The sequence below is a fragment of the Nelumbo lutea genome, chromosome 2 (assembly GCF_056320005.1).
Source record: "Nelumbo lutea isolate HS-2025 chromosome 2, American lotus-T2T, whole genome shotgun sequence".
NCBI lineage: Eukaryota > Viridiplantae > Streptophyta > Magnoliopsida > Proteales > Nelumbonaceae > Nelumbo > Nelumbo lutea.
This window is the reverse complement of record NC_142685.1, coordinates 112,915,408-112,929,146: the sequence shown is the minus strand read 5'-3', so window position 1 is coordinate 112,929,146 and position 13,739 is coordinate 112,915,408. Positions and strand designations below refer to the sequence as shown.

Sequence of the window (13,739 nt, the reverse complement as noted above, 5' to 3'; positions counted from 1 at the left end):
AATAAAAAACAGTCAAAACCATTGAACAGGTTAACAGGTCGACGATTCGACCCCCCAGATCAACAGGTTGTTGACTTTTTCAATGGTTTTTGGCTAAAAAACAGGTTTGGGATAAAACAGAATCGATTGTTTGGACGATTCTTGGGCCAAACGGTCCAACCGTCCAGGTCAACGGCGATTTGAAAACCATATCCCAACCATTTGGGGTCGCCTACATATAATCCTGTTTCACTAGTCTGTTATGTTTAATATCACAAATTGAAAACTTTTTGCTAGAAAAACCACCCAAATCTCAGGCCAAATGGATTCAACATTTGAATATGAAATTATTTTTATGGAAAACCTCACTGAAACCCACCTCAGAAATTTAAACTCCATGGTACACTTGCAACAATTCAAATCTTCCAACATCCCCACCTAAACACCAATGCCCCACCTACAACAATTCAATTCCCATGTCACTGGATCAAACTTAAATTCAACAATTCCAATTCAGGCAAATGTGATACCATTTGCAACCTTTGCTTTTCTAAGGATTGTGTGTGTGAGAGAGAGATTAAATTTAGAAGGGGTCAAAATGTTAAAGATTGATCAAAATGTTCTAAGAGAAAATCTATGCTGAAAAGACATTATTCTAAAAAGGCTTTGACCAATCACAACTCCTTGTGAAATTTGATTCCATGAAGGAGAAAATCATGGGAGAAAATCATGGGTCAAATAATCAATATTTAAATTTTGAATATTGAAATAGAATGATTGTAGGATCATAATTATTTGAATATTTGTATTCCTAAAATAGCTCTATTATTCTTAGAATAGCTCTGCAACATGTCTATGTATACCTAGCTTGTACAGACCTTTGCAGTACAACAAACACAATTCTCTTTCACCAATTTGTTCAGTTTTCTTCCATTTGTTCATGGTATCAGAGCAAAGATTCTGATACTTTTAGTCCAACACCTTCCACGACAAACACAACCCAGAACATCATCACATTGACCAAGATGACTGACACGGTCGAAAATCCAAAACTTCCAAGATTTGCATCATATGGTGCAAAGGAGAAAAGAACTAGCTTAACTAGCTTACCTGATCCTTTGACCTTACACCCTTCAGACACACCAGGACTTGTTCTGGTTAATACGCTACTGGGCGGACGCAACTATGGAGAATGGAGTCGATCAATGCGTCTCAGTCTTAGTGCTAAAAACAAACTTGGGTTCATCGATGGATCTGTGAAAGCTCCACCAACAACTGACCCGAGATACCCATTGTGGCAGTGCTGCAATGATTTGGTAACTTCTTGGATACTTCACTCTAGACAACCCGACATTGCACGGAGTGTAATCTTCTCCGACACAGCAACAGCAGTATGAAACGATCTCTATGGCAGGTTCTCTCAAGGAGATGAATCAAGAATCTATCAAATCTAGCAAGAAATTGCCGAATGCTGACAAGGGTCTCTCTCGGTTTCTGCTTATTACACCAAATTGAAGGGACTTTGGGATGAATTGAAATCTTATCAGGAGCCTATCGCTTGTTCATGTGGCATGATTAATAAAATAACAGATAGAGAAGAAAAAGAGAGGGCTATGCAATTTTTGATGGGGCTCAACGCAACTTTCTCTCAGGTTCGTGGATCAATTATGATGATGAATCCCCTCCCAAACACACGAAAAGTTCATGGACTAATACTGCAACAAGAGAGGCAGATGGAGTTTGCGACTCGCCGGGAGATCTCACCAGCCTCCCATACCATGCAAGTCACAAGAGGTGCAGCGACGTAGACGGCAAGATCATCCTCCTCAAATCGCAAGGATAAGCATTGCACATATTGTGACCAAACAGGACACTTGGTGGACCGTTGCTACTATCTGATCAGTTTTCCAGTAGGTCATAAGTGGCATGGAAAGAATATAAAGCCCCAAAATAAAAGGGCTATAGCTCATAATGTGGAAGTTAAAAAGGAGGCTGATAATGAGAGTCCAACATTCACTGCTGAGGAATACAAACAGATCATGGCTCTACTTCATAATAGAAATGGTAATGATCAACCACTTGCACACTCAACATTATATTGGATTGTCGATAGTGGAGCAACAGATCACGTCTCCCCTACGCACAATATAAATAAGGCATCTCATGATTTCATTGGACTACCAAATGGTGAACAAGCTGCTATTGACAATGTTGGATCTATTAAATTATCACCAGATTTGCCTCTTGATGGAGTTCTACATGTGCCCAAATTTCGTGTGCATTTGATATCTGTGAGTAAATTGACACGATCCTTGAGATGCATAGTAATATTTTACCTGAATTTTTGTGTTGTGCAGGATGAGGATACGAGGAGGATGATTGGCCTGGGCAAGCATTTCAATGGTCTTTACTATCTCACACGGAGCCAAAATCCTCATATTGTCAATCATATTACCCGTTCATCTGATCTTTGGCACCGACGTCTCGGACATCCAACTATTGCTCCTCTTCATAGCCTATCTCATTCTTTTCCAGAAATTGTCTTTGACTCTAAGCATGTTTGTGAGATTTGTCCCTTAGCAAAGCAAACTCGTTTGTCTTTCATTTCAAGTTCAATAAAAACAGATGCACTGCTTGATTTTATTCAATGTGATATTTGGGGACCACACAAAACTCATTTTCATTTTCGGTCTCGTTATTTTCTAACCATTATTGATGATTTCACTCGTTATACATGGGTGCACTTTATGAACTTTAAATCCGAGACTCAGTCTATATTGAATTCCTTTTTCTTTTGGGTGAAAACTCAATTTGCTCGGGATATTGAGATTTTACGAGCTAACAATGGGGGTGAGTTCACTTCAATGCGCCCTTTCCTTGATGAAAATGGAACCATCTTTCAACATAGTTGTGTTCATACTCCTCAACAAAATGGAGTAGTCGAACGTAAACACCGTCATCTTTTAAATGTTGCCCATGCCCTAAGATTTCAAGCCAACTTACCTTTGCACTTTGGGGGAGAAAGCATTGAAACCGCATGTTACCTCATTAATCGTTTACCCACACCTCTTCTGTCCTATAAATCCCCTTATGAACTTTTACACAAAACTCCACCTATTTATTTACATCTTTGTGTCTTTGGATGCTTATGTTTTGCCACCAATCTCACTCCCAACAATAAATTTGATTATCATGCACATCGATGTATTTCCATTGGATACCCTCTTGGACAAAAGGGTTACCGAGTTTATGACATTGAAGGAAAGAAATTCTTCACTTCTCGGGATATTTTTCATGAACATATCTTTCCTTTTCATAACCATTCACTAGAAAAAGAAGATGATGGCCCAGTCTTACCCCTACCTAATGGCCCAACACACTTTAACAACCCGACGCAATCTTCTGAGCCTTCGGATAATGATCCATCTACTTCTAACACCACAGATGCCCCCACCATCCTGTCGTCTCCAATGACGTCATCAGCACCAGATCATGACCTCTACCAGAACCACCTTCACCATCACTAGAATTGAACACTTCTTTTGTCTCTTTAGACCCACAACACAACCAAATCCCCCCTCCTACAACTTCACCAAACCCATCTCCTATACTGGAAGCATATTCCAACCTTAACCTTCGTTGTTCCTCCCGCATCCATCGGCCACCACCTCACCTATGAGATGCACCATGCTATTGTCCTACGCCATGACACCTCATCTTCCTCGTCTGGTACTCGTTATCCGTTGCAAAGGTATGTCTCCTACTCTGGGTTGTCAGAAAAGTATCGATCATTTGTGCATAATATATCTCGACTTGTTGAGCCAGCCACTTATGAACAAGCCTGCCATGATCCTCAATGGGTTGCAACGATGAATTCTGAGATTAAAGCACTTGAAGATAATAAAACTTGGTCTTTAGTTCCCTTGCCTCCCGGTCAACGACCTATAGGCTGCAAATGGGTTTTTAAGATCAAGTATCATGCTGATGGAACCATCGAGTGTCACAAAGCTCGACTTGTTGCCAAAGGGTTCACCCAACGCGAAAGCATCAATTACAAGGATACCTTCGCCTCGATTGCCAAATTAATTACAGTCTGTTGTTTATTAGTAGTTGCTTCTATTCGGAATTGGCCTTTATACCAGATGGATGTGTAAAATGCTTTTCTTCTTGGTGAGTTAACTGAGGAAGTATACATATTGTCTCCGTCAGGTTATCGTCGACAGGGGAGAATGTAGTTTGTCGACTCCATAAGTCACTTTATGGACTCAAACAAGCCTCACGCAATTGGTTTCAACATTTTTCATGTGCGATTCAAGAAATTGGGTTTCAACAATCAAAGGTCGATTACTCTCTGTTTACTCAGGTCAGTAGGAATTCAATTACCATTGTGTTACTTTATGTTGATGATATGGTCATTACAGGAAATGACGAGAAGGCCATAAGTAATCTCAAGAAATTCCTCAGGAATTGTTTCAAAATTAAAGATCTTGGACCACTGAAATATTTTCTTGGGATTGAAGTTGCATGTTCCAAGGCAGGGATTATAATTTGTTAATGCAAATACACATTGGACATATTGGAATAAGCCACTTTACTTGGAGTAAAACTAGCAAATGTTCCCATGGAGCCTGACTTGACTTTGACCGGAACGGGGAGTGAAACTCTCAAAAATCCAACTAGATACCGAAGGTTAATTGGCAAGTTAATCTATCTCACGATCAGTAGGCCAGAGATCACATATGCTGTGAACACACTCAGCCAGTTCATGCAAGAGCCCAAAATACATCATGTCAAAGCTGCTCATCGTCTACTTCAATTTTGAAGGCAGCACTAGGGCAAGGGTTGTTATTCCCATCTAATAGTCAACTTCATTTGATCGGATATTGTGATGCTGATTGGGCAGATGTCCACTCACACAACGATCTGTTACAGGTTATTACATTTTCCTTGGCAAGTCTCTTGTATCGTGGAAGAGTAAAAAGTAGGCTACAGTTTCAAGGTCATCAGCAGAAGCAAAGCATCGATCTATGGCAGTAGCCGGTTGTGAACTCTCCCGGTTGAGATATTTATTAAAAGACCTACATGTATCACATCCTCAGTCGGAAAGGTTGTTTTGTGACAACCGGGCAGCCTTGCACATTGCTGCAAACCCAGTGTATCATGAGAGAACAAAGCACATTGAGTTGGATTGCCATACCATCCGTGAAAGAATTCAAAAGGGAGAGATTCAGACGGCCTATGTGCACACTAGAAGTCAGATAGCTGATATATTTACAAAGCCTCTGCGGTCACCAGCATTTCATACGCATCTCAGCAAGTTGAGTGTTATTGACATTCACACTCCAACTTGAGGTGAAGTGTTAAAGGAAAGAAAATCAAGAGCATTCATATTTGATTCCATGAAGGAGAAAATCGTGGGTCAAATAATCAATATTCAAATTTTGAATATTGAAATAGAATGATTGTAGGATCATAATTATGTGAATATTTGTATTCCTAAAATAGATCTATTATTCCTAGAATAGCTCTCCAACATGTCTATGTATACCTAGCTTGTACAGACCTTTGCAGTACAACAAACACAATTCTCTTTCACAATTTGTTCAGTTTCCTTCCATTTGTTCACCCCTATCACTAGATCAAGCTTAAATTCAACAATTCCAATTCAGGCAAATGTGATACCATTTGCAACCTTTGCCTTTCTAAGGGTTGTGTGTGTGAGAGAGAGATTAAATTTAGAAGGGGTCAAAATGTTAAAAGATTGATCAAAATGTTCTGAGGGAAAAACTATGTTGAAAAGACATTATTTTAAAAAGGATTTCACCAATCACAACTCCTTGAGAAATTTGATGAAGACTCACCTGATTGGTGACTACGTGTATGATGTTGATTGATAGGTTGTAAGTTTTCCTGGTATCATGTCTTTCTAGCGTCATATTCCAACTCATTTTCTAAACTTCAAGAGACCCGTGAAATATTTTTCTAATGGTATAGATATCTAGGTTATTATCCAAAACTCTCCTTCATTTTTCTAACCTTCTTTAAATAACCCTTACCCTACTTTTTGTATCTCTAACTGTGAGACACTTCTATTTATAGCATAGGTACTTTCTTAAGGCTATCAGTGAACTATGAAGTCTAAGATCCAATCTGATATCAAATCCAATTATTTTGGATTTAGATATTAGAACCTACCTCCATTTAATATCTGAATTGGATGCAAATTTGACAAACTTAAACCTATTAAATAACGCTCTAGGTAATTGTTTCAAACCATACAGAGATCTCTCAAGTTTGTACCCTCTCCATTTAATAGGACATAACTAAACCTATTAAATAAGGCTCTAGGTAACAGTTTCAGACCATACAAAGATCTCTCAAGTTTGTACCCTTTCCATTTCTTTTCATCACTATAAAAATCAGGAGGCTCATGTATTTCTTCACATCCAATTGGTAGAGAAGCCAAGAGTATGATGAAACTGTAAAAGGTTTCCAAGTAATTAATATCATATGCTTGTGAGTAATTTTTTACAACCAACCATACTTGTCGAAAATCAAACTGAATGAGGGTCAATCTTACAAACATTCTAGAACTACTTAGAATAGCAATTGATCTCTTCTAGATGTCAAACAAAAACTAGAAAAATAAATGTAATACCCAAAAAAACCCACTAAGATTAATAATGGGAGAGTGAGTGTTGTAGGAGGGGGCTCTTTGAAATTTCTTTTAAGGGGGGACTTCTTAGCAAAAAGGAAAAATGTGTTTAGAAAAAAACCTAATTTCTTTAGCTAGTGCAAGAACTCTTTCCTTTTTTTTTTCTTTTCAAAGATAAGAGAAGGTGAAGACAATCCATCATTGGAAAATCAAGTTAGGGATTTTAGTGATTTTTGGCATCAAACCGCTCTTTAGGTAAGTCTTTTTCTCCCTTAGATATTCATTTTTTGTTTTCTTGTGTATTAAACTTAAAATTAGATTTTTTTATATGATTATTTTCTAGACAATCTCCAACAATAAAATAGTTTTAATAAGGACTTCTTCATATTAGAAACCCAACGAATTCAACCTTGTGTCTTTTGGATTTGTAGATGGAAAGCTAGGTTAAATTTCATATTGAAACACAAGGGACGCCAACCGATTTTAGGCCACCAAAAAATTGGCATTCTGGTGACATTTTTTTACTAAATTTTGGTTCTAAATTACAATTCTCGATGATATCTTTGAAACAATACCTAAATTTTCTCGTTGGATTTTTGTACTAAAAGTTATGAATTTTTAAAGCTAGTATCCTAAATCTACCCAAATATGGGAATCCAAGAAAATTCTAGCAACCAACCATTTTTAGGCTACCAGAAAGGGATCATCTAATGATCTCTTTAGAAGGGAGTAATGTTTAAATTGTAATGGGCTGTAAGACCTTCATGACATTATATCATACTTGCAAAACGGATTTTGAACTGAAAGTTATGAGTCTTAAGATTTTGATCCTTGAACACAACAAATTTGGAAGTATGGGAGTCTCAAAACCTAAGCTAGTAAACTATTAGAAGTTTAGATAGACTAATACAATAAGGTTATAGTTTTTACCCCACAAATTTATCAATATTAGTTTTGAAATTGGTGGTGACAATTATTCATTGATTTATAGGCTTTTGGATATACCGTGACTCACTTGTATTGGTAATTTGGACTCAGTGTATTGAATAAGTGACTTTTCATCTTCTAGTTATATATTTTTTTCTTTTCTCTTTTTTTCTTTTGCCAACTATCAAGTAAATTAACAAATAAATTCTTGGTTATATATTTTTTTTTATTTATTTGAATTGGGATCCAAGCATGTAAATATTATGAATTTAGAATTTAGATGATGTTTTTTTCTTTTTTTGTTAACTATTGTGAATCATCAATGATTGACACATTGTTATTCCTTAAAAGAAGCAATGACTTTTTTTAAAGTTGTTATTCTTTATTTAGCTATGTTGTTATTCCTATGATAAATTCCTTTGTGAGACGCATGTGTGGATTGATACATCTATTATATATTCTAATAATATAGGACTACCCTTTGGACCCTGCCATTGGGGATGAATACGATAGCATCTTAGACTAGTCCATTTTGAATTTGGGCCCTTGCCACAGGGCATATATGTGATCCTTTATCACTAGGGATAAGGTGGTCGTAATTTAATATATAACTACATTCTGGACCTTGCCATTGGGGATGAAAATGGTCGTAGTTTACCCTTGTGAAAATTGCTATGTGAGTTTGAATTTGAATTTGAATATATCAACATCAGTCCACACATTGTGTTTCACCTAGCTTGTTCTTATGATTTGGTGAATTGTTAGAAAGTTTTATACTTTTTTGAGTATGTGAATTTCTCTTCTCCAAGACATATTAAGTGGTTTGAAAATTATCTTGTGAGTAATATGAGGATTTTATGAATTATTTATTGTTATGCACATTATTATTTTCTTCTACATGCTTGATCTAACTGGAGGAAAGAAATGTTACTTACTGAGGGTCGTACTCATTATTCTCACTTTTCTTCCTTTTCAGATGCCGAAGCAAATAACTACTATTTGGGATTGCTTGAGAAAGAGAAAGAGTGCTAGTACAGATTTTCTTTATATTAGAGCTTGTGGTAGACTTTATTAGTTAGATTTTAGATTTATTTTCTAGTAAGCGAGTGCACATCTACTAGAAGCATGTGGGCTATTTTATCTAGTAAACTGATTTACAATAACCCGACTATACTGTAGGGGGCAAATGTAGCTTTAAGGAGAGTAGCCAAATGACACAATTCAACCCATTTCATACTACTATTACTCAGTTTGTTATCAGCTTTCAGCACTGATTCTGCAACACTGGTGCATTCCGGGTTCAGAAAGCATTGAACGATAAGTTCTATTATCTGTTATTAATTCTATTTTTGCAACAACATGTGCATCAGTCTTCTCCAAAAACCTCCTAAAGGCATGTGATCCAAGAGAAGAAACTGATTAGTGCTTCAAACACCTACATACCTTGTTTATCCTAGGGTTTACATGAGACTACCATGCAAGAAAGTAAAAGAAAGCCTTTGCTCTTATAGCAACTTGTGCTTCAACAAGTAATAGAACCAAGGTCTAGTTTAAAATGTGCAAAGAATGGGAAAAGTTATAACATTTGAAATGAAGAAAAGAGGAGAAAATAGAAATCAACACACCATCATGGGTTTCTAGGAGAGTGCAATTGCTAATAAGTTTTAAAATTTGACCTAGGATTTGTTCTGACCACTGATTTCTAGGTCAACAGTTTGCCTGTTCGGTTGAACGGATGACCTATTCCAATTAAAAAACAATTAAAATAAAAATGGCCAAAAACTGTTAAATGGGTCGAACAGGTCAAGGGTTCAACTATTTGTGTTAATGGGATGCTAATCAAATCAAGGATTTTTTTGCCGAGGACTGGATTGAGGGTGAAATGGAACCATTTGCCTGAACGGTTACAAAGTTAAACAGTCCAACAGTCCAAGTCAACAACAATTCAAAAACACTATAATTTAGGTAAAGGCTAACTTTTCCTTTGAGGTTAGGAAAGAAGGGACAAAATGGACACAAAACACAAAAACACTATAAAAGAAAAGGCCTCTTACATTCATCTCGAGCTGTCAACAGGTCAATTCTACCTAATCAATTAAACCAAACGGATCTTTTATTAAATAAATTTTAAGGGTTTTCCTGTTTTTCTTATAATTTTTATTATATTTTATATATAAAATGGTAAATTTAATATTAGATGAAAACAAATTATTTTATTAACATATAAATGATTTACTATCCTAGTGTCATTTAATTTTTTATATTATCAAACTTCAAGTTTTGAATTATTCTTTAAATAAATAAGTATTTCTATCAGTGTAATCCGGTTTATTGGGTCAAACCTGATTATCATGATCCATTATTTTGTCCTGCTTAATAATCGTTTCAGGACTGGAACATCCTGTCCTGCCCCAGAATCAACCGATGACAGCCCTACATTCATTCCAACAATTAGAAATTAAAAATAAATAAATAAACAAATAGGTGACAAACTAATATTCGATGTTCTCTAATCAGATTTTAGACCAGATTTGGATTTAAAGTTTAACAATTAAATCTGATATAGAAATAGCTGGATCCAATCCATTAACACCGTATTTCTCCAACACAAAGCTATTCTATTGAGACTAACAGAAATGGTCCGCAATCCGCATACACCACTGTTTTCTAACGACAAATGACTTCGAACTAGACCTTTCATGGGCGCGGGCTTAAGCTCAGAGGCCCATTCAAATTTTGGCGAAAGCTCAACCCAAGACCGGCCCAAGTATACTTTAGTTTAAAATAGGGCGAAGGAGTTGGCAATCAAGAAAGCAGGGGCCATCGTAGACGTTTGATGTTGGAAAAGAGAAAGCTTTAATCAGAACTGTTGAGTCAAACAAAGGCTTAATACAAACTATCTGGAGAGGAGTCGAGGACATTCACTGATCCACGTCTTCCGTCAAGTATCAACTGGTAATTTCCTAAACACTGCAATTCACGTCTTGATCAGCGGAGCAATATCTAAACTTCCCAAAAGTCACTCCTTGCATGAACATTGAATAAAAAACAGCCAACAGAATTGAAATGCTCTAAACTAACTCTTGATTCGTTCTCTAAAGCTCAACCAAATAAATAATCGGGCAGACTCCAATCCAATTTTGAAGGAGAACCAAAAACGTACTAGTGTAAATTCAAAATTTGCATTGAAATGGAGATAGATCTAAGACAAAAAAAATCACTTTAAGAGAATAAGAGGGGAATATTGTCATGTCCATGGCCTCAGCGCAACCTCCTAGCTTCCCTTTCGGATTCGAGCAAGGTGAGGACATCACCCTCCCTGACAGGCCCTTTGACGTTCCTCATGATAAGCCTGTTCTGGTCGTCCATAAACTTGACTCTAACCTGAGTCACCTGCCCCCTTGACCCTGTTCGTCCCATTACCTTCACCACGATGGCAAGTTTCACCTGAGAATCCATCCTGTATTGTGGGCAAAATGAAGTCAAACAGAGGAATTGGTTGTTAGCCGTAAGCCATTCAAATACAAACCAAAAATAGCACAGTTGTAGTTGCAGAGTCAATGAAGCATAATCAGAGTCGTATCATTTTAGCAAGGTTGAAATTAAGCCAGTCGATATGAAACAAAAAAAGTAAACTGTAAAGGCACCATAACCATATTTGAAATTTGATTAAAGGTCTCTGTTTCTGTTTGTGTTAGAAGATGCCCACTTCAAGAAACAATAAGAGCACAAGCATCATTTAGTTTATTTTTCTGCACATCTATAACATGTGATGCCACTTCCTGGCTCATCTAGGTTGCACCTACTAGCCTCTACTTTCAGGATATAGCTAATGCTAAAATAAAATGAGAAGTGAAGCAAGTACTAGCGTAAAGCTCAACCAGTGTTTTAAGACTCAGATCAGACTAGACAATTGGACCATGAGAACCAGGACCTGGAACCAGAAGTTAATTAGTTCTATTGCTAGTAAACATATTCAACCATTGGTTCGACCAATCTCCAAATGAGATATCCGCTTGATACACATCAAACACATACCCTAATAGGATAGCAATCTAAAGGCATTCCCAATGAACCATAGTTCATTAGGGCAGCAAAATTATTTAAACAGCAAGACAACACAAATAGCATCTTCATGATGCACTTCAAGCTAGGAGTCCATGCATCGAAGCAACCATAATGACATTAAACAGCCTCACTGCAGAGCACTTTAGACAGAAAATTCAAAAGTTGTTGAGAATGGGCTAAACCCATGGGCATGGACGGTTTTACATTCTGGATTTCCAGAATGTCAACCTCTAAGATAATAGCACAGAATCAATGCCATACATAAAAATTTAACTATTTTAATGATCTCATGAATAATAATTCTGGATGCAAACTTTTCCACTGCTTTTGCTACAAATAGAGCCTTCACAGTTCACAAAGCTTTTGGGAAATCAAAGCATTTGCACATTATTCATTAAAAAAAAAAGTATGTAAATGAGATGATGCACTAAAAGGGCTCTACAACAAAATTAAATATATAAATAAACAAAGGCCCAAACAAGCAATAGGTAAATATTTGCACGATACAAAAAATAACCTTCCCCAATCAAGGTTCAGCCAAAGAGTCAGCCAACTGGTTCAGTTCTCTTGGGATCCATCTGTAACTACAGCCAAGGGATGCAGATATCTCACTAATTTCATGGAGAAGATGGGTTACCCTCCAAGGACCTTACTGCACGTATTTTTTCTAGGGATAGATTGTCAATGAATCCTAAATGCCGATATTTTTTATTGACTTGTACTCAATTAATTGTCAATATGCGGGTCCAATTAGCGTTCATGGCAGACCTTTTAGTCTTGAGGTGCTCACATAACGCCAGAACACGCATAAGGCTCAAAACTTCTCCCATACATGTAGAAAATTGCCACTAGATAACCAAGCAATTACCACCTGTACGCCATTATCACAAGAATTATCGTTCAATTAAATTTCCTAAGGAAAACGATTGGCACCATGTTTGCGCATATTCACGTAGACAAGGAAACTGGCAATGTACTGATCTAAGTTAACCCAAACAAGATTTAATTCTAATTATCAAGAAGATAAAGGAGTTGTCTCAATCTTCAATATGCAAGGAGAACTATTGAAAATCATAAAAGTGAGGCCTTCAAACAAGAATAGAACATATATCCATAGCACAAAACCAGATTCACCATTATCTATGTAATCGAAACACCAGAAAAAGGAATCGTCTGTCAAGAAACACCATATACGTATACAGTACACGTAAGTAAACAAGAGAATGAAATATATGGACTGATTTCTGAGACAAAGGAAAGCCTTCAAGAGACAAGATATGAGCCAGAAGAGATAACTGTGCATCCAAACAGAGATCTCATGGGAAACGCAGATTAGGGCACCTGCGTAGAGATCGGAGAGCGCGAGTGAGAGAAGAAAGAAGACGTTGAGGCCGCTTGCTCGCAACTCGCACTCCGTGTCCAGGGGGAAGGATCGTAAAACCCTAGTATTGATTCTTATATAGAGAGAGGCATTGAATAGGTTAACTCTGAAATTACAAGGACATCCTCCGAATTTACTCTCACATAGGTATACAGTAAAGGGTATGATGGTCATTTCAGATTTTGAATTCCTCTAACCTTGTTTCTATCTTCTCTGTGAGGGGCGGATTTGAACTCCTGCGGCTGCCAGGCTGGGAAATCAAGAGGTACATCAACTCGTTTACGAATTACGAGTGAGTATTCATGTGAGTTGGAACCATCTACCGATCTACGGTTCAACTCATAATACTAAACCAATCCATGCACCAGATCAGCTCTACATACACGTCCTAATCCTACATGTAAAGCTGACGTGGCATATGCCATTTGATAATGCCTGATGTGGCTAAACTGAATGATTCATTGCTGTCTTTCTAAGAATCATGACTATTAATGAGTAATGAGAAGCAGAAGTTTGGTTGAATTCCTATCAAGCCCAAGTGCCCAACCACAGCCTCATCGTCACAGGCTGGAAGATGATTAACTGGGCCTAAGCCTACTTACTTTATAGATCCAAGCCCAATAGTGTGACCAATTTTATTCAGTGCCCATTGGACCTGAATATTAAGCAAAGCATCACCCAAGCGGCCAAGCTCATTAAAATCAGTTCCAAATTCAAAGCAGTTGATTT

The 13,739-nt window shown here is 37.2% G+C and overlaps 2 protein-coding genes across 4 annotated transcripts; one reads left to right on the top strand and one right to left on the bottom strand.

The window, feature by feature from the left end:
* The first annotated feature begins 1,004 nt into the window (after window positions 1-1,004).
* On the top strand, window positions 1,005-1,376 carry LOC148872895 (uncharacterized). Its single transcript, XM_088970168.1, has one exon. The coding sequence runs from the start codon at window positions 1,005-1,007 to the stop codon at window positions 1,374-1,376; it is 372 nt and encodes a 123-aa protein (XP_088826294.1).
* Window positions 1,377-10,628: 9,252 nt separating this feature from the next.
* LOC148872894 (small ribosomal subunit protein eS28-like) lies at window positions 10,629-13,080 on the bottom strand. Of its 3 annotated transcripts, none has more exons than XM_088968117.1 (2): window positions 12,971-13,080; window positions 10,629-11,021 (listed from the first exon to the last, which is right to left on the bottom strand). In XM_088968117.1, the coding sequence occupies exon 2, from the start codon at window positions 11,018-11,020 to the stop codon at window positions 10,823-10,825; it is 198 nt and encodes a 65-aa protein (XP_088824243.1). In that variant the 5' UTR covers window position 11,021; window positions 12,971-13,080; the 3' UTR covers window positions 10,629-10,822. The 3 variants fall into 3 exon arrangements, with proteins under 3 accessions (XP_088824243.1, XP_088824244.1, XP_088824242.1); XM_088968118.1 differs by having other exon boundaries at window positions 12,926-13,060; XM_088968116.1 differs by lacking the exon at window positions 12,971-13,080 and adding an exon at window positions 12,398-12,555.
* Window positions 13,081-13,739: the final 659 nt, after the last annotated feature.